Raw genomic sequence first — 25878 nt, 5'->3', positions numbered from 1 at the left:
AATGTTTGGACACTGCTGATGTAACAAATTCTTTATTGTTAATCTATTTCAGATGTAGAGGAGAACATGTTTCAATGCGAAACATGCAAATGCTGAAGGTACTGAATCGACTTTGGGTATGGAAACTTCTGGGATTACAAAACCAGTAATTTGCGAATTACACCCGGTTCAGGAAGCTCCATTTTTCTAAGCAATCCTTGTGAAGTAGAATCATTCTCTTCCTAGAAAGTGGGAAGGGTCTCTGAGGTTGGTTAGGGTTTTATTTGCAGGCATGGTTTTATTTCAATGTCTGAACCTAAAGAGGTATCACTTTTAGGCATTAACCCTTCTTGTTAAAGACATGCCTGTCTCAGTGGAGAAAAGATAACATTGCCTTAACAATGCGATCATGTTAAGTCAGTGACCCTTTAGATGCAATAAGACACTTTGATATTTAAGGGGTATTCAAAGTCGATTGAGATCTTCAGTTTCGTGGGAAGCTGTCAGATAATATTTCCCGACCCTATAAATGCCTTGCCCTCAAATGAGGCTTCAACGTTGAAAGAAAGGATAATTTAAAAAAATGCCTGACGATCATTTCCACAGTGGTAAATGAATCACCTTTAACAGAGAATGGTGGAAATGGCATTTGTTGCTGCTGATGTTATTACAATCACCCCAATGGATTTTATTACAATTACCCCATTGGGGAATCAGAAAAATGAGTAGCATACTATGAGGTAGAGTGTCCCCTTCCCATAAGCACATCAGTAAAATGAGATCTCGGCATAACATTGCAGTTCCAATTGGTTTTACTAATAGTCTACTACTTTCTTGGTCCTTCAGGGCTCTCTGAACACTTTTTGGAAAAAAACATCCCATCATGAACGGCTATGGGGCATTTTAAAGATAGATTATGAGCAGCTTTCTGATTAATTTTATTCCACATGGCCAGTACTTCCTGAAACATAGAAGCATTCTTTCATCGGAGAGCAAGAATGAAAGACACGCAGTAAAAACAAGCATTTGCATTGCAATGCAACAGGTTTCGCGTTTGCTCGAGATAGAGCTATTGGCGTTTTAAACTCCTAACTGGACTTTTCTTGCCACATAAACTGAAAAGTAAAACAGTTTCACATAAGCGAGCCCACGGCCACCATGAAGTATGACCGAGACACACAAAAGTAAACAGAAGTTCACTCGCAGTGAAACGTATCCGCAAAAGTGCAATTATCCAAGTAACCAGCAAAGTGCAACTAGCCATGTAACCGGCAAAAGTGCAATTAGCCATGTAACAAGGCTGATGTCATGCAAAGCGATCGACTTTTGCCCAGCGAGATCATGCTGCCTGCGAAATAAAGAGGAAAAGTAGTCCAGAAACCATATGGAAAACTAGCCTGGTATGTTTTCAGTAGTTGGCCGGTGCACTCGAGGAGGGCTAAACACTGGAAAAGGCATGACTTATGCATGCCTTCCACTAATGAAATGAAGCGAACTGTAAAAGGCAAGCCCACAAACCAACCAAACTCATGGGTGTAATTAAAAGCCCATAGAGAGATTACACCAGAGACAGATCACTTTGCGCTCGACCCTAATAAGATAATAAACCTATCATTGCTACTTGTTTAGATACATGTTAAGTGGATAAATAACTAAATCATGTGACTACAAGTAGCAAAACCTGAAATACTGATTCTGGGTGGAACAGCACCCAATTCCCCACCCTTCAAAGGCCTTCGGGCTCAAGTATGTTGTGATGCAATGCAGTTTAAATACAGAACGTGGGAGCCATATATAATGAAGCAATGCACTTCTTTCCTGAAGCCAGTAAAGTGCACTGCCATATAGTTCAATCCTTCTAATAAGAATGTGCCGTGTCTGTGGCCTGAGCACTGGGTATATTTAACAAATGTTTAATTGATTGAATGTCCTGCAATAACATTTACACCAGTCTCTCAAAGAAGCTCATTGACAGCCTGCAAATTCTTCAAAATCAAACCAACAGAAATCGCCTGACTCGACAAACATGTCCGACAACCTTAGAAAACACTCAGTTAGCCACAGAAGACTGAGGTTCAAGTAAAAGGTCTTCTGTACTGTCCACAATTCCTTTTTGAGGCAAGGGCTAGCATACATGCAAAACATATACCGTACAAAACTTGTAACAGACAACTGCACTTAACAATGGACAATATGATTATGAAATTTAAACGTAAATGGCTGCATATAGGGGGAAGAATGCTGGAAAGCAGGGCCACGGGTTGTGGAATGCAATGAACCCAAGAATGGGAGCAGAGCCTGAAAACCAAATCATTTCTAGGTCACCTGTTTTCATTCAAATTAGGGGCAGAGGTTGAAAAGTAGTGGATTGAGGGCAAAGTTCCCCATCATCACAACATCCATAATATCGGTCCGCTGCTGCAGTGCTCTAAAGAGCCCAAAGGGCAATGTGAAATACTTACAAGTGCTTCTCAAAAATGGACCATTGTGAGCAGAAATTAGCTGGCATGGTGGAAACAATCTCAAAAATCAACTTCTCCAAATGGGTTACAATCAGCGCTTAATTTGTGCTTGTTGTTTCCGGTGCTAGGCACCGGTACTTATTTTTGAGGGCCGGCACTTATTTTTCTGCCTTAAGCATTGACTGTGAGCAAAAGACAAATATGGGAAAGACGGAGGAAGAGAAAAACAAGAAAGTGTCACAAAGGGAGAAAGCATAAATCTGCAAGAGTGAGCTGAAGGGCAGGGAGTGGCTGTAAATGGATTAAAGAGGCCCGAGATGGCTTCAGGATTACGCTGCCTCAGTATTTCGTATTCACACATTTAATTGCAGCAGCCGCATGTTTAAGAGGAGAGCTTTGGGCACCAGTGCCTTTTGTATTTACAAATTTAGCACTGGTTACAATTCACAAACACCAAGTATCTGCCCATAAGCCATAACTCGCAGAAATGCCTAGATGACTTAGACGATTTGTGCTCAACTCAAAGCTTCCCCACCCCGCTTTTGACTGCACGTTTACATTTTGTTATGATCCCCCATGCTGCCTTGCGCGCACCCTTTTCTATACTTAGATCTGCTAAACTGTGATGTTGACTTGTTTAATGGGGGGCTGCACATCCCCTTGCCCTTAGCGCTCTGAAACGACATGTATGTTGCATGCAGAGCTTCACTAAATCCAAAATCAATACATGTATAAGTGACTGTTGCAGTGGCCCCTTATTTAGAGATAATCCCAGGGTTAATACCCTGATGTGGAAATAAAGGTGCTGTCGTTGGACCTAGGTTTATTAAGTTCAGTTGATTACTTCATCCACTTCAACAATCTGTGTTTGAGCTTAAGGTTACAGGTTCAGATCCTCAAGGGCCTATTTAGATTTTCATGCTCCTTGGTCAATAAAATGCCTACTGTTGGGCAACAAGAGATATCTCTTATTCAGTGTCAAGAGACCCTTTATGTTGAACGCGCATTTCACAAAAACACGTTATTTTTCAAAGTGTGTCAATAAGCTTATACTTTGGCCAATAAATGTTCAATAACATGTGCCAATACTATTACTGAATTTTATTTCACCCTTCCATTTGCGCATGTTTATCCCCAGCCTGTAACTGACGGTAACCTGGTATTTCCATGATGTAATGCTAAGTATCACATTACATGTCTTGTGATAGTAGTGGGTATACCTATCACTGCTACCGTAATGAAGAACACTGCTTTATTTGGGCAATCAGTTAAAAGGAAGGGAGTGTGTACGCACAAAAATATAGCACAGCCATAAATTAGAAGGATAATGCTGTAAAAAAAACGATGCGTAGATTTGACACGTGTACTCTCTCTTTCTTGTATGTTCTTACATGATTCAGAGTATGATTTCAAAAGCGTGGTACACTATGCTACCATCTAGTAATGTGACGCTTACTTGCAGAATCATTTCTGATTACCGGCGTTGACCGGAAAACCTTTGGTCCAGAGTGTATTCAAATGAATCAAGAGGAATATGAACAGTGGCGGTTCCTTTGACGAAGTACCCTGTCTAAAGAATGACTTTACACAATCTTAAGGGAGTGTGCCAGCAGTGGTAATGCAAGGAGTTCAACCCTGGAAAAAAAAAACAGTTGCTTCCATTGTAGAAGGCAGGCTTCTATTTTCAAGCGCAAAATACAGAGGTTCATCATGTACTACCAATGACCAGGTTGTTGCTGTTCAAATATTAGTTTCATCCACTGTTGCAAATTACCTATGTAACAGGATCGATGTCATGCAAAGCATTCGATCGCGCTGCGAAATAAAAAGAAAAAGTAATCCAGAAACCAGATGGAAAACATGGAGCCTCTTTTGATTTCAGGAGTTGGTCGATGTGCTCGAGGAGGGCCAAACACCGGAAAAGGCATGTCGTATGCATGCCTGTCACTAATGAAAGCAAGTGGATTTTAAAAGGCATGCCCACGAACCAATGAAAGTGACTGACGTGACATGGCTGTGGTTAGAAAAGAGAGATCACAACAGGGGAAGGAGCACTCTGTGCGAGCCCCTAACAAGGTTTCTCTGTAAAAACAATCATTGAAAAGGAGCACAATTATAATGTTACACGAATGATAATGAGCATCTTTCTGATTTATTTTATTTAACATGACCAGTACTGCCTGAATCATGAAAGCATTCTATCAGAGGAGAGCAAAAATGGAAGACACACTGTGAGAACAAGGTTTCTCAGTAAAAACATTGAAAAGGAGCACAAATGTAATGTTTAATAGAGGATTTATTTAAAAAAACACAGACTTGTCAAAAAGAAAAAGAAAAAAACAAGCACAAACTCAATCACTGAGCGACAGCAATCAACCCTGAAACGTATCCAGTATCCTTACATGAAATGTAAAAAGTACAGAGCCACTGCTCAAAGGTCCTACTCACAACAGCATAAAAAGGTACCTCAAGATCAAACTGCCATGCGGTGAAGCTTTTAGCCCTCTTAAAATAGCAGGGCTGTATTTAGCTCTTTCAAACTACAGCCTTGTTTTCTTCTATACAGCAGTTAGTTTAAACCAACTCTGTTTCTCAACTTCAAATTAGGGACAATTGAGTAATTAATATTGATTGGCTTAATTAAAAAAAAGGTTGAAATACATTTAATGAATGATGTTAAGAAAAGGATACTTAAAATACCAGAATATAGCTTCTCTTTTAGAAGTACTATGCATCCCACACAAAAAGGATCTTGTATTGTGAGTACCTCAAATGTTTAGTTTTGCAAAGGATCCTATTGTTCCTCATAGTGGGAACTTGACCCAACCTAAAGGCCAAAATAGTTGTCAGTTTGCATTGATATTCTCAGCAGATGATAAATACCAGCATTTCTCACCCAAATCTAGCGGGCCATTTCATAGTCCCTGGAGAGGTAGATACTAAATCCTCCATTCTCTAAACTAAGTCAATGCGTCACTGTTCAGAAAAGATCACCGGATTGCGACTGAGTCTGTCTCTAGAACTGCACAGCACCTCTCTCTTGCTCAAACAGACCTCACACGCTTAATCACATTCCTCAGTAATGAGATCTGCTAGGACGGATGCATGGCCTCATTACTTCAAAGAAGTGTGGACCAGTGGGGCCAAAAGCAAAAAGAAAACCTCTGCAATATTTTTCTTTTACAATTAATAATAACTTTTGAGCATACATTAAAAAAACTTACCTTCACTTGACTTCTTCTGGACTTTAAATTTGTTAATAAGTTTTTTCAGCTGGTCTCTGACCACAGTGGCTCGGACCAGACCTTTATAATTAAGGAAGTGCTCTTGACACCACTGGGAGCTTTTGCTGTACTGCAAAGTAAAATAATAATACATTAATGAATTACCAGTTATTTGTGTGAGTTACTTAAATGTTCCAGAAGTTGGGTGAAAGGCCTAAAACACACACACACGCACAGAAAAGTATCATTTTAGCTCAAGCACAAGCGGTGCACGAGTGCAAGTTTTAACCACATTCAAAGAGATAATCCTTTGCTAAATGATAAAAAAATCATAAACCTAACGGGAGGAACTTAATTCATTCAAAACATATATTTACAAAATGTTACAAAATAGCTTGACAGTCACAGAATGGAAAATTCAACACTTTTATTCTGATTCCTACAATATGAAATATAACCAAACGTCTAGCTCAAATCCTTCCAAGATAGACTCTCTGATCCTCATAAATATAGGGAGAAACTTTAAAATCTTTCTGTTGATAACCACCTTACTTGTTGATTACACCTAACCATTGGGAATGAGCACGATTCATGAGATTTAGAATTTGCACTTTATGGAATTCGCTTTGTTTTCCTTTGGGTCAGTAAGGGAATTCATATACCCTGCCCGCCCATGTGACGATCTTTCTTCCCAAACATCATTGCATTTTCCCTTTTTTGTACATAGTATCTGAAATATATCACGCTTTTCCTTTTACCAGTTTTGAAAATGTATAATTTTAGATCATGCTGACCTTCTCTACTTTTTCTTCAAACATTATAAGACCCTCATATCAGTGCTGTTGTTGGTGTTTTTTTTTATTTTTATCTTTTACCCGATGTCATATGTTGTTGAATTTCTAATCTATTTTTAATGTTTTTTTTTTTTTGGTTACTGATATTTTTATTGTATATGATGAAATTGTGCTGCTCCATTGTTAAGATTATTTCTTATAATCAAATGAAATATTGTGATGATGATGATGATTAAAATTATTCACAAATTTCGGAAAGGTGTTGTCTCTCCATGGAAAGGTTGAGCACCAGGCTTGAATGATATTCTAATTAGACTTTAATAAACCCAAGAAAATAATATTTTGACATGTCAAGAAACACATGGCATCATTATATTTCAGTGCGTGGATTTAAACCATTTTTCTTAAATTCACAAATTACCATTCTTTGGACTGTGCAAGGCATCAAAGTGGACTAACATAATTTTTTTGAAGCCGGTTACAAGGACATTCACCAACCTGATTTACTAGGTATTTAATTCTTTGTGCATATTCAGTTTAATTGTTTAGCAGATATTGTGGTCTCTCTGTTTTCAATAGCCCCTTAGCACAATTATTAGTCACACTTCCTGCACTACAATTTCTTTAAATCTCCTCAAAGTGCTTAACCAGAAAGTAAGTGTGACTATTTTTTAACAATCATTAATGGAAGAGTTAAGAGAAAAAAGTTATATTATAAACCAAATTATTAAATTAACGTTTTATCACCTAATGTTTTGTGTGCGTTCCCCTTTAACTCTTTTTGAAAGAAAAACAAAGCGATCTGTTCCTTGTGACCATACAACCACAGATAACTGCAATTAGAAAACAAGCATTGGCAAAGTCAATGTGTCTCGCCTAGAGTGTTATGGAGTGTCATAGCGGAAGCAGAATGTCTTTGAGTGGAAGGGCGTGGAGTGGAGTTGAGAGGCGCATAGTGGAGCAGAATGTCAGAGTGGAGTACAGTGTCACAGAGTGGAGTGGAGAGTGTTGTGGAGTGGTGTAGAACACAGCAGTATGTCAGGTGGCATAGATTGGAGTAGTGTAGGAGTGGAATGCCACAGAGTGGAGTGTTGTAGAGTTGAGTGGCATAGAGTGGAGTAGTGGAATGGAGCAGAGTGGAGTAGTGTGTCATGGAATACAGTGGTGTAAAGTGGCATGGAGTGGCATAGAGCATCATAGGATGGAGTAGAGTTGTAGAGAGGCACAAAGTGGAGTATAGTGTTGTTGAGTGGTGTGGCATAGAGTGGAGTCGAGTGCAATAGAGTTTAATGGAATACAGCGTCTTAGTGTCGTAGAGTGAAGAGCCGTAGATTGGAGTAGTGACCTCGTGTGAAATGGTGTAAAGTACAATGTTGCAGAGTGGACTGGTGTAGAGCGCATTGCTTTTGAGTAAAGTGGTGTAGATTGCATTGGCATAGAGTGGAGTGACGTGGAGAAGAGTGGCATAGAATAAAATGGTGCAGAGTAGACTGCATGGCTTAGAGTTCAATGGGGAGAGTAGAGTGACGGAGAGTAGAGTGACACAGAGAAGAGTGGCGTACAGCGTAGTGATGCAGAGTGCAGTGACGTAGAATAGGTTATTTCAGAGTCTGATGTGGCATAGAGTGGAGTTGTGCAGGGCAGAGTACAGAGGTGTAGAGTGGAGTAGCGTAGAGTGAAGTGGCATAGAGTAAAGTAGTGCAGAGTGCAGTGGTGTGGAGAGCAGTGGTGCAGAATAGATGAGATTACCATAGAGTGCAGTAGAGTGGCGTAGCGTTGAGTGGTGCAGAGCAGAGTGCAGAAGCACAGAGTACACTGGCATATAGTGCAATGTCATAGAGTGCAGTGGAGCAGAGTAGAGTGGTTTTGAGTTCAGTGACAGATAGTTCAGCCTTGCAGAAGAGAGTGTCAGAGAGTGCTGTATTGTGGAATGCAGTGTCAGAGTTCAGTGTGGTAGAGTACACTGTGATAGAATGCATTGGGGTTGAGTGCACTGGCGTAGAGTGCACTGGCAGAGTGCACTGGTAGAGAGTGCACTGTGCAGAGTAGAGTGGTGCAGAGTAGAGTGCAGTGACGTAAAGCGCACTGTTGTAGAGTGGCGTGGCATAAAGTGGTATAGAGTGCAGTGGCATAGTGTTGCAGAATAGAGTATAGTGGCATAGAGTGCAGTGGTGCAGAGTAGTAGGTTTAGAGTGCAGTGGCGTAGAGTGCATTGTTTTTTTAGTAAAGTGCTGGAGAATGGATTGGCACAGAGCAAGGTAGCGTACAGCAGAGTGGTGCAGAGAAGAGAAGCTTGCTGTGGAGTGGTGCAGCATACGGTAGAGTGGCACAGAGTGAAGTGGCGTAGAGTAGACTTTTTCAGAGTAGAGTGAAGTGGCACAGAGTGGAGTGGAGCAGGGTAGAGTGCAGTGGCATACAGTAGTGGCACAGAATGCAGTGTTATGGAATAGAGTGTAGCAGTTTATAGTGGAGTCATGTAGAGTGGAGTGGCATAGACTGGAGTGGTGTACAGTATAGTGGCAAAGAGTGAAGTGGTGCATAGTAAAGTGGGGTAGAATGTACAACCACAGAACAGAGTGGTGCAGAGAGGCGTAGGTTGCAGTGATGAACAGTAAATTAGAGTGGTGTAGAGTGTAGTGACGTAGAGTGCATTGGCGGTAGGGTGCATTGGGATGGAATGCAGTAGAGTGACGTAGAGTACAGCGGTGTACCATATAGTGAGATGGTATAGAGTGCAGTGGCGCAGAGTAGAGTGGCATAGATTAAAGTGGTGTAATGTTCAGTGGCAGAGAGTGCAGTGTTGCATAGTAGTGTCGTAGAGTGCAGCAGTGCAGAATAGAGTGGCATAGAGTTCACTAGTGTAGAGTGCAGTGGTGTAGAGTGTTGGAGAGTAGCATATAGTGGTGCACAGTGCAGTGGTGCAGAGTCGACTGGCATTGAGCGCAGTGTTGAGCATGCACTGGTTTGGAGTAAAGTGGTGTAGAGTGCAGTGGTGTGGAGTGCGGTAGTACAGTGGTGCGGGCTAGATTGCAGTGGTATAAATTAGAGCTGCGCAGAGAAGAATGGTGCTGGGTGGAATAGAGTGGATTCCTCACCTAATGAATACTCCCATGGCGCCAGCATTCGACGGAAATCTTCTTACTAGTCTCTGCACGTCGACGAGGACGTCACTCTAGCCCACGCGACGCCGTCTGACGTCATACAGGCAATAAGAGGTCCTCGACGACGTGCCGACGTCAGTACCAATCATTTTTTACGTGCATGAGAACAACCAGGCAATGCAATGAAAGAGCAAGGCAACATCCCATTACATTGTAAAAATACACAACATTGCATGAATAACTGTAAATCTTTTATATATATATATATAACTCTCTCTTTTTAAAATATATATATACACATCAAGTATATACACAAAGATATATACATATATATAAATATAATATATACAACATCTATTGCACCCTCAAAGACCAAGAGGAGCGTACTCAAGGATTACTTGGTAAGACCAGAAAGGCAACGGGGAGGCGGGTGGGACCGTGAGGAATCCACAGGTAGCTAATGTATCCACCAGAAAAGTCGTTACCGAAGGTAAGTAACTCGTTCTTCTGATGGATACAACTACCTGTGGATTCCTCACCTAATGAATAGAGTCCCAAAGCAGTACCACGCCCGGCGGTGGGTGCCTAAATGGTCAAACCAAGAAATCCTGCAGCACTGACCGTGCAAAATGGCCGTCCCTTCTAACCTCAGAATCCAAACAGTAATGTTTTGCAAAAGTGTGAAGGGACGACCAAGTTGCGGCCTTGCAGATGTCGACCACAGGAACACCTCTGGCCAAGGCCGAAGTGGCCGACTTAGCTCTGGTGGAATGAGCTCTAATGCCCTCAGGAGGATCCTTCTTTGCCAAAGAGTAACAGATTTTAATGCAAAGAACAACCCACCTGGATAGTGTTCTCTTGTGGACTGCCTTTCCTCTCCTCTTGCCCACGTATCCAATAAACAGCTGATCCTCCAGCCTGAAATCCTTTGTTCTATCAATAAAGAAGCTCAACGCCCTCTTTGGGTCCAGACGGTGCAGTCTTTCTTCCTCTTTGGAAGGATGAGGCGGAGGATAGAACGTGGACAAAGTAATTGCCTGAGCCAAATGGAAAGGTGAAACAACCTTCGGGAGGAAAGCAGCCTTGGTCCTCAACACCACCTTATCCCCATAAAAAGTTGTATAAGGGGGCTTTACTGATAAGGCCTGCAACTCACTCACTCTCCTTGCTGATGTTATAGCTATCAGGAAGACTGTTTTTAAAACCAAATACCTTAAGGGGCAAGAATGCATAGGTTCAAAAGGGGACCCCATAAGGAAAGTCAGGACCAAGGACAAATCCCATTGCGGCATAACGAATGGCTTTGGAGGATATTTATTTAGAAGACCTTTCAAGAATCTGATAACAATAGGGGATTTAAATAAAGATGGTTGGTCTGGAAGACATACGAAGGCTGACAAGGCCGATAAATAACCCTTAATGGTAGCCACTGCACAACCTTTCTGCGCTAGAGACAGAGCAAAAGACAAAACGTCCGATAGATGAGCATGCAAAGGATCAATCTGCCTCTCTCCACACCACGCAACAAATTTAGACCATCTATTAGCGTAGATAGATTTAGTGGAGTGTCGCCTGGCCGCTAATATAACATCCACTACCTCAGGCGGGAGAGAGAAGGAACTCAGGTTGCCCCGTTCAATCTCCAGGCATGTAGGTGCAGACTCTGGAGGTTGGGGTGTAGAACCTGCCCCTGCGACTGCGAGAGGAGGTCTGCCCTGAAAGGGAGACGGAGCGGAGGGCACATTGAGAGTTGGAGAAGGTCGGAGTACCATACCCTCCTTGGCCAATCCGGAGCTATTAGGATGACTAGAGCCCGGTCCTGGCGAATCTTCCTCAATACTTGAGGAATCAAGGGTATGGGAGGAAACGCGTAAAGCAACTGGCCGCACCAGGTTATTTGAAACGCGTCCCCCAACGCTCCCTGCATCGGATACTGGAGGCTGCAGAATAACGGACAATGCGCGTTCTCTCGAGTGGCAAACAGATCTACCCGAGGAAACCCCCACCTCTGGAAGATTAAACGGACTTGATCTGGATGGAGACGCCACTCGTGGTCTGCCGAGAATTGGCGACTGAGACTGTCCGCACGCACGTTCAAGACTCCGGCCAGATGGTTTGCTATCAAGCAAATCTGATGGTCCTTTGCCCAGGACCATAGTCGAAGAGCTTCTCTGCAGAGAAGGTACGACCCCACTCCTCCCTGCTTGTTTATGTACCACATCGTGGTAGTGTTGTCCGTTAGGACCTGTACCGACTGACCACGAAGGGAAGGGAGGAAAGCCTTGAGAGCCAGACGTACAGCCCGTAACTCTAACAGATTGATGTGAAACATCTGTTCCTCTGGAGACCAAAGACCTTTGATCTCCATATCCCCCACATGAGCTCCCCACCCTAGAGTGGAAGCATCCGTTATGACTGTGGCCACTGGTGGCGACTGTTGGAACGGCTTTCCTTGTGAAAGATTGTTGCTTGCAATCCACCACTTCAAATCCACAGCAGCATCTCTGGAGATCTTGACAGTACCCTCTAGATCCCCTTTGTGTTGAGACCACTGCCTTCGGAGGCACCACTGAAGAGCCCTCATGTGCCAGCGAGCATGCGTGACCAACAGAATGCAGGAGGCAAACAGACCGAGCAGACGAAGGACCTTGAGGACTGGAACTACCGCTCCATTTCGAAACATTGGAACCAAATCCTGAATATCTTGAATCCGCTGAGGCGGAGGAAAGGCCCGACCCAATGTTGTATCCAGTACTGCCCCTATGAACAGGAGGCGCTGAGAGGGCTCTAGGTGAGATTTGGGCTCGTTCACCGAAAAACCCAGGTCGAACAACAACTGGGTTGTTGACTGCAGATGATGCGACACAAGCTCCGGGGACTTGGCTTTGATCAACCAGTCATCCAAGTAAGGGAATACTGCTATCCCCTTCCTTCTGAGTTCTGCCGCAACCACCGACATCACCTTCGTGAAGACTCGAGGTGCTGAAGTAAGACCAAACGGAAGGACCGCAAACTGATAGTGCTGCGATCCCACCACAAACCGGAGATACTTCCTGTGTGACTTGAGTATCGGGATATGAAAGTAAGCATCCTGCAAGTCGACAGACACCATCCAGTCTTCCTTGTTCAACGCCAAAAGCACCTGTGCTAGGGTCAGCATCTTGAACTTTTCCTGCTTGAGGAACCAATTCAAGATCCTCAGGTCCAGTATTGGTCTCAAACGACCATCCTTCTTGGGAATCAGGAAATACCTTGAGTAACATCCTCGACCCCTTTCCTGCTCTGGGACCAACTCCACCGCGCCCTTTGAAAGGAGGGCTTGTACCTCCTGTTCTAGCAACAGGAGGTGTTCTTCTGAACAATAAGAAGGGCGGGGCGGGATGAGGGGTGGGAACTCCCGAAAGGGAAGGGTGTAGCCTTTTCCCACAATACTGAGAACCCAAGTGTCCGTTGTAACAGTCTTCCATTTGGTGAGAAAATGCTGTAATCTTCCCCCTACAGGAGAGGAGTGAGTGGGAAATGGTGGAAGCCTAAGGCTGCTTCCCCTGCTGCACCCCGCCAGAGGATGAGGAAGAGGCAGAGTGCTGCTGAGAGGCTCCTCTGGTGCGGATCCTACCTCTCCCCCTAAAAGATCTATAGGGATGGGAAGAGGCAGGTTGCTGATATCTTCCCCGAAAGGAAGAGGAGGAAGAGCCACGCCCAAATCCACGAAACCTTCTGAAAAATCTGGAAGAGGCCGTGGAAGAAGGAGCTTGGAGCCCTAACGACTTAGCCGTGTCCCTGCTCTCCTTAAAACGTTCCAAGGCCGAATCAGCCTTGGCTCCAAACAGTTTGTCCCCATCAAACGGGAGATCCAACAATGTGGACTGTACATCCGCAGAAAAGCCCGAGTTACGGAGCCAGGCCTGTCTCCTTGCCACCACAGTTGTGCCCATTGCTCTGGCTACCGAGTCGGTCGTATCCAGTCCCGTCTGGATAATCTGGGTCGCAGCAGCCTGGGCATTTGAAACAACATCCAAAAGACCCTGGGGAAGCTCTGTAAATGATGAGGAAATGTCATCCATCAGAGCATGAATATACCTCCCCAGGATACAGGTTGCGTTGGTGGCCTTCAACGCCAGACTGCAGGACGAAAAAATCTTCTTGGACTGCGCCTCTAGTTTCTTTGAATCTCTGTCCCCAGGCACCGTCGGGAAAGAACCAGGCGCTGACTTGGATGAACAGGAGGCCTGCACCACCAAGCTCTCCGGCGTAGGGTGCCTAGACAGAAAACCAGGGTCAGTCGGAGCCGCCCGATACCTCCTGGCCACGGCTCTGTGAACTACTGGGGAAGATGCCGGCCTCTTCCACACCTCTAACACCGGATCCAGCAGAGCGTCATTAAATGGCAAAAGAGGCTCCGCCGCAGCTGAGGCCGGATGTAGCACCTCTGTTAGAAGGTTTTGTTTAGCCTCCACCACCGGCAAAGGCAGGTCCAAAAAACTAGCTGCCTTCCGTACCACTGCATGAAAGGAAGCAGCCTCCTCAGTGTATTCTCCCGGGGACGAAAGATCCCACTCAGGGGAAGTGTCCAGCCTACTGGCCGACTCCAGACCACGCAGCCCATCACCCGAGTCCTCCAGCTCTCCTTCCTCCAGGGCTCGTTGGTACTCCTGCTCCTCTAATACACGGAGAGCACGTCTCCTCGAATGAAGCCGTTGTTCAATACGCGGAGTCGACAATGCCTCCGCCGAAGTCGAAGATCGGCGCCGATCTTCAGAAGCCACCGACGCCGCGTCCGGCGCCACAGGTAACTTCGGCGCCGACGAAAGAGCAGTCGAAGCAGATGGACCCACCGGAGTCACAGGCCGAAATCCCGACGTCGACGGGATGGAAATCCCCGGGGCCAATCCCTCTGAAGCCACCGGAGCGGCCACCGGCACCGACACTGGCGCCGAGCCCACGTTCCCAAAAGGGAGAAAGGGCATAAAGGGTGCCGGCCGAAGAGGCGCAGGATCACCCAATGAAAAGGCCAAAGGCCCAGCCGGAGCACCCCCTGGAGCCATCTGTTGGAAGATGGCATACATCACATTCAAGAATGCGGAACTATCGGCTCCAGGGGTGGGAAAAGCCGGATACTGGGGTGCCTGTCTCGGAGGCGACCCCGACGCCGGCCTCGACGTCTGCAACGCCGGAGAAAACACCTGAGGCTCCAATACCTCAATCACCGACGCCTGTCCAGGTGAAGTTGGAGACGCCGGAGAGGGCAACGGCGTCGAAGGATGCGGCGTAACCGTGGGACTGATCTCCCATGTCCTTCGGCGCCGATCCGAAGACCTGGAACGAGTCTCCTTCGAATGACGCCGAGATTCTCTACGGCGCCGGGAGTCTCGATGACGCCGATGTCTTGGAGAAGAAGACTTCTTGTGATGCTTCTCCTTCGATTTCGCCATAAACAGCTTCGCCTCACGTTCCTTGAGGGCCTTTGGATTCATGTGCTGGCATGAATCACAAGTCGAGACGTCGTGGTCAGAGCTCAAACACCAAAGGCAATCGGAATGAGGATCCGTCACCGACATCTTGCCTCCACACTCACGACAAGGCTTGAATCCAGACTTTCTCTGCGACATTATTACCACAGCGAAAGACTACGCAGCAAAAATACACTGTAACCACAAAAGTAACAGTTGCTCCCTCGAAGATAACCGTTTCGAATGCACGGAAAAAAGGGAACTGACGTCGGCACGTCGTCCAGGACCTCTTATTGCCTGTATGACGTCAGACGGCGTCGCGTGGGCTAGAGTGACGTCCTCGTCGACGTGCAGAGACTAGTAAGAAGATTTCCGTCAAATGCTGGCGCCATGGGAGTATTCATTAGGTGAGGAATCCACAGGTAGTTGTATCCATCAGAAATGGCGCAGTGGCAGGCGCCGCACTCTTGAACCCCGTCTTCCTTGATGAAATCCTACACAGACTAGCAAAAAATCTTTAACAAAAAGGTCTAAAAAGGCCTGTCAAAAAAAGGGATCTGCGCTAACCGGCACAGAAGGAAAAAGAACTGACGTATGCGTGCCTGGTGGTGCCTTTATAGGCGGGCATGACATGACGAACGGCTCCAATGACGCCGACGACACCATGCAGATCCGAACTACGCCACCCGACGGTGTGCACAGGGGTATTGCTCAGCAAAAGTTCTGGATTCCAAGGTGACATCTAGGAATTCTAAGGTAAGGAATCCGCAGCTAGAAATCTCTGTCAGATTTCAGTGTGCCGAGAGTGCAGTGTTGCACAGCATACTGTCGCAAAGTTCAGTGGTGTGCAGCAGAGTGGAATTGAGAGCACTCGCATTAGGGCAGTAGCACAGAGTAGAGTGGTGCAGAGTGCAGTTGGCTTAGAGTGCAGTGGCGTAGTGTGTTGCAGAGTAGAGTACAGTGGCATAGAGTACAGTGGTGCAGAGTAGAGTGCCATGGCGCAAAGTGTCATGGCATTGAGTGCAGTGGTGCTGAGTAGATTGTTTCAGAGAAGAATGGAGTGGTGCATGGTAGAGTACTGTGGCAGACCCTACACTGTTTAGTGGTGCAGACTAGAATTTCACAGAGGAGAGTGGATTGGCATAGAGTGCACTGGCATAGACTGGAGTGATACAAAGTAGAGTGCATTGGTGTAAAGTGCAGTCCTGCAGAGTAGCGTGGCACAGAGTGGAGTGGCGTAGAGTACAGTGGTGAAGACTGCAGTGGTGCATAGTAGAGAGGTGTTTTGGATAGCGTGCACTGCACTGGCATTGAGTAGAGTGGTTTAAAGTAGAGTGGAGTGGTGCAGAGTGGAGTACAGTGAGGCAGTGTGGAGTGGTGCAGAGTAGAGTGCAGTGGCATGGAGAAGTGTAGGGCAAAGGGTATTATGTATGCATACTGCCATTACAGACAACACATCTTCAAATGAAATGACCATTACATTTGCACAGACAGTTTTACTGATGAAAGCATACAGGACATAAACAGTAATGTGTGGAAATGCCATCACCTAGTGATCTGATTTGCTTTGATCATATTAAAATATGTTTCCACCACCCTTCAGAATTACCAAAAATGTGCTTTATTTGTGCTGTCCCAGTTCTGATAGTCTAGAATGACTGCACAGCTCATTTATAGACATTTAAATTTTGTTGCATGCTAGAAAAAAAAGCATTGCACAGCCTTGCGACCAGCACACTATAAGTAGCCAGCATGATTGTCAAATAAATCCTCTCACTTTAAAGTCTGCGAAAGAAAAGTAAACACCAAGCTCCCAGAAAGACAGAGGCTGACATCTGACCTCTGTTGTTGACTACACAGCAAGTGTAACAAGAACAAGATTTAAAGGCCGGTTTACAGAAATCTGGTACTAGTGGAAGAATACAGTAAGTAAAATGTTACTTACCAGAAGACATCCGTTTGTGGCATGTAGTGCTGTAGATTCACATGCTGTGCATAAACTCACCATCTAGTGTTGTGTTTGGAGTAGTACAACTTGTTTTTGTTCGAAGAAAGTTTTCGGGTCACGGGATCGAGTGACTCCTCCCCTCGGTGATAATGCGCATGGGCATTGAGTCCTTTGTTAGATTGTTTGTCAGCAGGTGGGAGAGTGAAGGAGTGAAAAGAATATATAAAAGATGTCCATGCAGTGTATTTAAATATATATATATATATATATATATATATATATATATATATATATATATATATATATATATATATATATATATATATATAAAATCAAATTGCAATCTGTACACACTTCCGGGGAGGAGGGAGGGCGCATGTGAATCTACAGCACTACATGCCATGAACAGATGTCTACTGGTAAGTAACATTTTCTGTTCGATGGCATGTGTAGCTGTAGATACACATTCTGTGCATAGACTGTAAAGCATTCCCTCCATAAAGCGGTGGCTAATGTGTAGGGGTTGCAATTGCTTGAAAAAGTGTTTTAAGTACAGCTTGTCCAACCTTTGACTGTTGTCAAAGACGTCTACACAATAATGTTTAGTAAAGGTGTGGGGTGTAGACCATGTTGGTGCTTTACAAATGTCTGCCATTGGTATTTTACCTAGAAAAGCCACAGATGCACCTTTTTAGGCGGTACAGTTAATTGTATTTTAGCTTTAGTATAGCAAGTTTGAATGCATTTGACTATCCATCTTGCTATAGTTGTTTTAGATACTGGGTTTCATTTATGTGGTAATGAGAAAGCCACAAACAGTTGTTTTGTTTTCCTAAAATGTTTTTTTTCTGTCTATGTAGTATATAAGAGCTCTTTTGGCATCTAGACTATGTAGAGCTCTTTCTGCTGCTGATTCTGGTTTTCGGGAAGAAAACTGGCAGTTCTATTGTTTGATTAATATGAAACTGTGAAATGACTTTTGGAAGAAATTTTGGATTTGTTCTTAATACAATCTTTTCTTTATGAACCTGAAAGAATGGTTCTTCTAAAGTTAGTACCTGGAGTTCACTAACATGCCTGAGAGATGTGATAGAAATTAAGAATGCTCTTTTCCATGAAAGGTATTGTAATGGACAGGAGTGTAGTGGCTCAAATGGTGGAGCCATGAGTCTTGTGAGTACAATGTTTAAGTTCCAAGATGGAGATGGAGGAATCCTTGGTGGAATTATTCTTTTTTTAGTCCTTCAATAAATGCTTTGATAACTGGAATTCTAAACAGTGAAATATGTTGTCTATTTTGCAGATATGCAGCTATGGTGGCTAAATATAAACAAATAGATGTGTAGGCTAAATTTGCCTTTTGTAAATGTAATAAATATTGCACAATGTCCTGTACTGTTGGTTGAAGAAAGTCAATGTTTTTTGTTTGGGAATAACAAACCAAATGTTTCAATTTTTCTGCATAGCATTGTCTAGTGGTAGTTTTGCGTGCTTGTTTTAGGATATCCACACATTCTTGTGATAAATGTAAATATCCAGATTCTATGACTTCAGGAGCCATATTGCTAGGTTGAGTGATTTGGGGATTTGGATGTCTTATCTGTCCCTGTTTGGAAGTTTTTGATGAGGAACAACTGAGAGTTCCAGAAGTGTTGTGTACCATGGTTGACAAGCCCATGTAAGGGCCACTAAGACCATGTTGAGTGAAGATTGTGTTATCTTCCATACTAGGAATGGTAAGAGTGGGAGAGGGGGAAAAGCGTAAGCAAATATCCCTGACCAACTCATCCATAGATCATTGCCTTTGGACTGAGGGTGTGGGTACCTGGAGGCGAAGTCATGGCATTTTTTGTTTTGTTTTGTGGTGAAGAGATCTATTTGAGGTGTTCCCCACTTTACGAAGTACTGTTGAAGGACTTGTGGGTGGAGTCCTGCTTAGCAGGTCTCCTAACTGGTTGTCTGTGCTCGGGAAGTATTGTACCACTATGTGAATATGATCGCCCATTTCCACAGTGATTGTGCTAAATGGCCCAGTTGTTGAGATTGTGTCCCCCCCCCGTTTCTGAAGATAGTACATGGCAGTCATATTGTCCATACGTATCAACACTGTTTTCTGTTGTAGTTCTTTTAGGAATGCTTTAATTGATAAGAATACTGCTTGCAGTTCGAGGTAATTGATATGAAGAAATAGGTGAGTGTTGTCCCATATTCCCTGAACTGTTAGGCTGAGGAGGTCAGCTCCCCACCCGTTGTTTGAGGCATCTGTTGTAAGAGTAATCTGAGGCTCAGGGTCTACAATGGGCCGCCCTTTTAAGAGGTTTGTGGTATTCCACCAATCTAGAGAGAGATAAGTCTGGCAGTCCAACAACACTAGATCTTCCATTTGACCCTGTGCCTGGGATCACTGACGAGAGAGACACTGTTAAAGAGGACGCCTATGAAGTCTGGCATGAGGCACTAAGGCAACACAAGATGCCATCATACCTAACAGTTTCATCATTGTGTATGTCTGGTTCTGTTTTAATGTTGCAATTAATGTTTGAAAAGCTTGGATCCTGTTTTGGCTGGGAAATGCTATTCCTAATTGTGCATTTAGGATAGCTCCTAGGTATGGTTGTGTTTGCAGAGGTTGAAGGTGGGACTTGAGGTAGTTTATGGTGAATCCTAGAGAATGTAGGAGACGTATTGTAGTATGAGTATCTTTTTGACACTGATTGAATGAACTGGCTTTGAGGAGCCAATTGCCCAGATAAGGGAAAACATGAATTTATTTTCTTCTGAGATGTGCTGCCACCACTGCAAGGCATTTTTTGAATACTCTGGGGGCAGCTGAGACTACGAATGGTAACAGTTTGAGTTGGTAATGTTTTCCTGCTACAGCAAATCTTAGGTATTTTCTGTGTGCAGGATGAATGAGAATGTAAAAGTAAGTGTCCTTTAGATCTAGGGCCGTCATCAATTCTCCTATTTGTAATAGAGGAGTAACATCCTGAAGAGTGACTATGTGAAAATATTCTGATAGAATCTAGTGATTTAAGGGTCTGAGATCTAATATTTTCTGAGAGACCCACCTTTTTGGGGAATTAGAAAATACAGGGAGTAAACTCCCGTGCCTGGGTATTGTAATTGTACTGATTCTATAGCCTCTTTTAGAAGAAGATAATTTACTTCTTCTTTGACAAGGGTTAGATAACCTTGTGAGAGTTTGTGTGTACGAGGAGTATATGTGGTAGAGTGGAAATAAGCTCCAGACAATAACCACTTTGGATAATTTGAAGGAACCATTGATCCGTGGTGATTTGACTCTACTGGGCTTAAAAGATTTGTAACCTTTCCCCTACAAGAGTGATGTGGTGTAATGCTGTATTTGTTGAGTCATTGTTTAGAGACTGACAAAGAACCTCTAGAGGAAGATGGTTTTCCTCTTCCTTTGTTATTGTTTCCTCTATACAACCCTCTGAAATAACCTCTGGTGTATTGTGAGGTGTGTTTAGTTTGACTTGTGGTTGGTTCTTGGAACGATGACCTGAATCCTGTACTAAACCCTGCACAATGAAAATTACTTCTATGCATGGTGGCTTGCAAAGCTCCCATTGCTCCGGCAGTTTGATTGTCCTTGTTTAATTTTTCAAGTGTGGTATTCACTTGTGGGCCAAATAAATGCTCCTTATCAAAGGACATATTTAGAACTGCCTGTTGTACTTCATGTTTGAAGCCTGAACATCTAAGCCATGCTTGATGTCTTATGATGACATGTGTATTAATAATAATACGTGCTGCCGTATCACCATCATCAAGTGCACACGTAATGGTGTTGCTAGATATTGTTTGTCCCTCATTTACAATTTATACCCCTCTTTTATGACGTTCCTCTGGTAGGTATTGTAAAAGTTCCTCCATAGCATCCCAGTGAGCTCTGTCATATCTACAGAGTAGAGCTTCAGTACTGACAATTCGCCAATGATTAGCCGCCTGAGCTGCTACTCTCTTCCCTGCAGCATCTAATTTTTTACTTTCTTTGTCAGAAGAAGGTGTGTCTCCTGTTGATTGGCTATTTGTTCTTTATCTTAAAGAAGATGCTGCAACAGAGTCTAGAGGAATTTGTGTCTTTATATATAGAGGATCAGTGGGTGACGCTTTATACTTTTTATCAACTCTAGGAGTGATAATTCTTGCTCTAATAGGCTCTTTAAATATTTGATCTGTGTGTCTAATAATTCCTGGTACCATTGGAAGAAATTGGCTTTCTCTGTGTGTTTCACCAAGAGTGTCAAATAAAAAGTCTTCCACTGTGGGGTCAGTGTACATATTGACATATTTACATAGTAATATGCTGCTGCCCTTACTATCACTTGTTGATATGATGAAGAATCCTCAGGAGGTGAGGGCCTGGCCGGGTAAAGATCCGGATCATTGGCTGTAATGGGATCTGGATCATACTCAGCTCATGGGTCTTGCTCGTCTGGTGTATCCCCTATATCTTGTGACCCCCCCCCAGGTGGTGAACTAGGTGGTGTGAAACCTAAATGAGTAGATGTTGGTGGAGTATGTTGTGGAGAGGTAGGTAAAGATGGAGATGTGGAAGTATGAGAAGAAGTATTTTCTTTAGCAGTCTTCTTCAGAGGAATTAAGACTTTCTTTAACAGTTAATTTCCTCTTTAGAGGTGGCAGAGGTGATGCTATAATCCACCTTGTTCCTTGCGGAATCTGAAGTTGGCGCTGTCTAACATCCATAACTTCCAAAATCGGTTCTACCTGTGGTGGAGGGGATGTTTCAGACTGTCCAGTCAGTTTGAGTCTTTTGGAGTTTTTTCGGCTGGAAATGTTTTGGTGCCGAAATTGTAGCTGTCAGTACTGAAACAGCATACAGTTTCTGTTTTGTAGGTGCTACAGGGGGTCGATGCCGAAGACCTGGCTTGGCTTTTTTTGGTGCTGAGCTGGTATGCGGGGCATCCAAATAACTTTCACGGCTCCGACCACAGCTGGGATGCAGTGGCGGACTAGTAACCGCTTTTGTTTTATCCGAAGGGAAAGAGGGATTTTTACTTACAGTATGTGCTGCTGGCTGTAAAGTTAGACTCTTGATGACCGACTGCACATCAGAGTCCGAATCTTGGACGGAGAATACCCCCTCTTGCTCTACATCTTCTTGCACATGCTCTTCTCCGAAGATGTCCGGTGTATCTTCTGTCTGTCAAGACACCATTTCCATCCGACGGGCCCTTCTGTCTCTAAGCATTTTCTTTGATTGAAAAGAACGGCATGCTTCGCAGGTCTGGTCATTGTGGTCTGGTGAGAGACACAAATTACACACCTGGTGTAGGTCGGTGTGGAAATCTGGAATGGCATTGAGGGCAGAACCGAAATGGAGTATGTTCCATCAGGGCTGTGTTGTTTGATAACTGAATACCACGTGGAAGAGGTAGGCCCGACCAGGCCTTTTTGCCCCGAAAGGTCAGAAAAATTTGACTCTGAATGTAGAAAAAGGAACCAAGAGTTGAATATTTAAGAATACACGTTCGGAAACAATATAGACGACGACAGAAAGACGGAAAGAATCCCGTTATAGACTGTTTGGAGCCAAGAACTCGGAGCAAGAGGAACACACGTCCAAACCCGATGGCAGAGAAAAACAATCTAACAAAGGACTCGATGCCCATGCGCAGTATCACCGAGAAGAGGAGTCACTCGATCCTGTGACTCGAAAACTGTCTACGAACAAAAACAAGTTGTACTACTCTGAACCATATACTAGATGGCAAGCTTATGCAAAGCATATGTATCTACAGCTACACATGCCATTGAACATAAGGTTTCAGAAAGGGAAGGTACAAACTCAGGATGGACAGCCTGAGAGAAATACAACCAGCAAATAGAAAGCCAGCAAATGTGGATTACAAACCACAAAGTAAATGATAACCAACAGATGGAATGTATTCCCAGGGAAGCTTTCCAAATGTAGCCAAGATGTAATTAGCAAACTAGACAGCTGCGCTGTCTGGTAGGCTTTGACCTAACCATCTATAGGAACTGCCTTAAGTTATGTACTTTGGTGCATCATATATTCAAGTACAACTCCAAAATATCACTCTTTCTATCTGTAACAGAAGGGTTTCTCGTATTATCCGGTAATAAAATCAAATATCTGAAAAAGTTTGTGGCCTTTAATGGACATGACCTCGGTTATAAGACTTCTTATGGGGTAGTGGTAATAAAGAGGAAGAATCAGGGGGGCATAAAATCTTGTTTGGTATTGTGAAAATAAATGTATTTACAAAAAGTTTGAATAATCGCCTTTCAGTTCTTGCACTATGCCGCTTACAGTTCAGGAAACGGAGAAAATAATCACGAATTGGAAAAACTGAAGTTTAGGAGATTAACAAAGAAAAGGAAGGTCCTATAATATGTAAAGAAAGTGACTAAATAGATTGATACTATTTTGGCCCTGAAGAAGTGATGATAGTCATGAAACATGTACTGGCTGAGTGATGATTTCAAATCTTTATAAATAAATTAATATTTACAACACCAAACAAGATTTCATGTCCCTCAATTCTTCTTGTCTAGTTTTATTATTTTATACCAGATGGGCAGGCTGGCAAATATCAGAGGAAGCTGAGTGAGGGTCAAGTCAACTGTGGCTGCCTAGTATTTAAACTCGAAAGGCTTCTTCTGGCACTACATGACAAATCCTAAGGGTGAAAGTGAAAACTAATATTGACAGAAGCAAAGTGTAAACGAATTGTCCCTAAAACACTTTTTGGCTTTGCAATTAAATAGTTGTTAAAAATAGCTTTAGGAATATCTTTTATTGGTAACTAAAATCTTGAAATCGTCATCAATAAATAATCTGTGCTCAAAATTAAAAAAAAAAAACAGTATGTTTGTAGAAGAAGATTGGTGTTCTTTTCACAAACTGCAACCATGGATCTAGTAAAGCAAGATGATGGCACTATCCAATGTCTTTTGGTGTATGGCACAAAGTACTCAGTCATAAGGTCAGACCAATAAAACAAGTGAGGAAGTATGATTTGAGTACACCATGAATTCTTATTCAATCGTTTATGAAATATTAACTCTAGAAAACTAAGAGGCGGTACTGTGAGATGCAGATTCTTCCCCGAAAGGAACTACTTGTGACTTCCTCATATGATGCTATCAAAAATGTACAAATTTGTTCCCATCTTAGATGTTGACTGAAGTATTAACTATAGCATTTGCAGAAACTTTTGGAGACCAAATTTTGTGTAAAGTTTTTACAAAACTTTCACTTGCTGTTATAGATTTCTTTTTTGTTTGTTTCTTCCTAGGCTATGAGATTCTTGAGACAGAAATAAGGACAAACTTGCCAAAATATACCTGAGCCAGTGATCAAAATTGGCATATCTTTTCTTCCCTGCAAGACCAACATTTTTATTTCCTGTTGTTTCCCCCATAGTTTTAATGTCCTTTACATCTTGATCTAAGAGAGCTGCCAAGACGTCCAAGTCACTCTACTCCTTAACAAAAATGGACAGCTCTAGCAAATTAGTTCTTATATAAAAAAATAAAAGGATTTACCTTCATATTTTATATTCTTGCTACCAGCTTTCTTTCCTTCACAACGTCTTACACAGTCGCTAACAAAGGTGGATCACATTTGACAAGACAATGTAACCTTTCAATGCTAAGGAGTACTCTTGTTTGCTTCCTCAATAATAAGCAGGACCCCTCATTTTATCCCTGAATTTCAATAATCCACACAAGGTTCTGACATTTTTTTCTGGCATGCAAATTTTAAACACTGTCTATGCTGAAAGAGCCCAGAATCACAATGCGCTCTCTGTGAAGAAAGAGTCTGCACCAATAACACTGCAATAAACATAATTTTTCATTTTTTGTGTGCCCTTCTCTTCCTAATGTTCATTGGCTATGAACACATAAGAGCCAATGTACAGGAAGGAAGAGACAGCATATGCCGACCAAAAGACGTCTGAATAACGTTCTTACCAAGAGATGCATCGTTCTCAAAAGATTAAACAAGGAAGTCATAGTAAAAAATGTTGCCCATTTAACACCCCTTCAAATTTCCACACTTCTCTCAAAAACACTGTTATCTTAGGCCACAAAAATGAAGCTGAACTCTTTGCTGACCCTAAATTGTATACATTTCAAAGGTACAATATATAGACCTAATAAACCACTCATAAGTTATTGGTTGCATTGCTTTGTATCTGAGAAAAGTCTCCCATATTTGTCAAGAGGGTGTCAGCATACTGGGGAGGATGGGTGAGTTCTCTCCGAGCAAAATTTAAGGACTAGAAAGACATTAAAACTACATAGGTTGCTTCAGGTAGAGCAGAATGTAGTCAAAGTAAGAAACCAGTGAGAACTGAATTGGAAATCTGACAAGACCTTGAGATAATATCCATTCGACTGACAATAAAAGGCGCATTGGCCATTAAAGATTAAAGCCTTCTTACACTCCTGAACACATCGACAGTAAATATGATGCTTCAGTTCGCAAGATTAAATCTCAATCACTGGCATCTTTGGACTTAAACACTTTGTGCATTATATGTGCCAAAAGGCATACAAGAAGAAGCTACTCAAAACAGCAAGGGTCTCTATGAAGGGTAAGTTCTATTTTTGCATAACAGGTAAGAAATAAAAAGCGCACTGACCTTTGCTAAGACCAGACCTTTACACAACAGTCCAATTAATATTTATTTGGGTAAATGTTTTCAAATTATAGGGGCATGACCTGGGTCGCATGGATTTAGCTGCATGATCACTGAGCTCTGGGACTCAAGGCCAAATAGTGCTGTTATCCTGGACCCCTCAGGCCCCAGACTAGAGTATGCGTCAAGAAAGGAGGACCCAGGGTTTTGAATAAGATGCCTTAGGTGACGGATGTGCCCGCAGAGGCATCAAACCTCCA

At 43.2% G+C, this 25878-nt stretch overlaps 1 protein-coding gene across 1 annotated transcript in view; it reads right to left on the bottom strand.

The window, feature by feature from the left end:
- Window positions 1-25878, bottom strand: part of DHX35 (DEAH-box helicase 35) — a 494424-nt gene that overhangs the window by 38843 nt on the left and 429703 nt on the right. Inside the window, exon 18 of the mRNA XM_069243783.1 lies at window positions 5666-5795. Coding sequence (XP_069099884.1) covers window positions 5666-5795 — 130 coding nt within the window. The remainder of the gene's footprint in view (window positions 1-5665; window positions 5796-25878) is intronic.

This window comes from Pleurodeles waltl, chromosome 7 (genome assembly GCF_031143425.1).
Source record: "Pleurodeles waltl isolate 20211129_DDA chromosome 7, aPleWal1.hap1.20221129, whole genome shotgun sequence".
NCBI classification, from domain to species: domain Eukaryota; kingdom Metazoa; phylum Chordata; class Amphibia; order Caudata; family Salamandridae; genus Pleurodeles; species Pleurodeles waltl.
The sequence above is the reverse complement of the archived record's forward strand: the minus strand, read 5'-3'. Positions and strand labels throughout refer to the sequence as shown.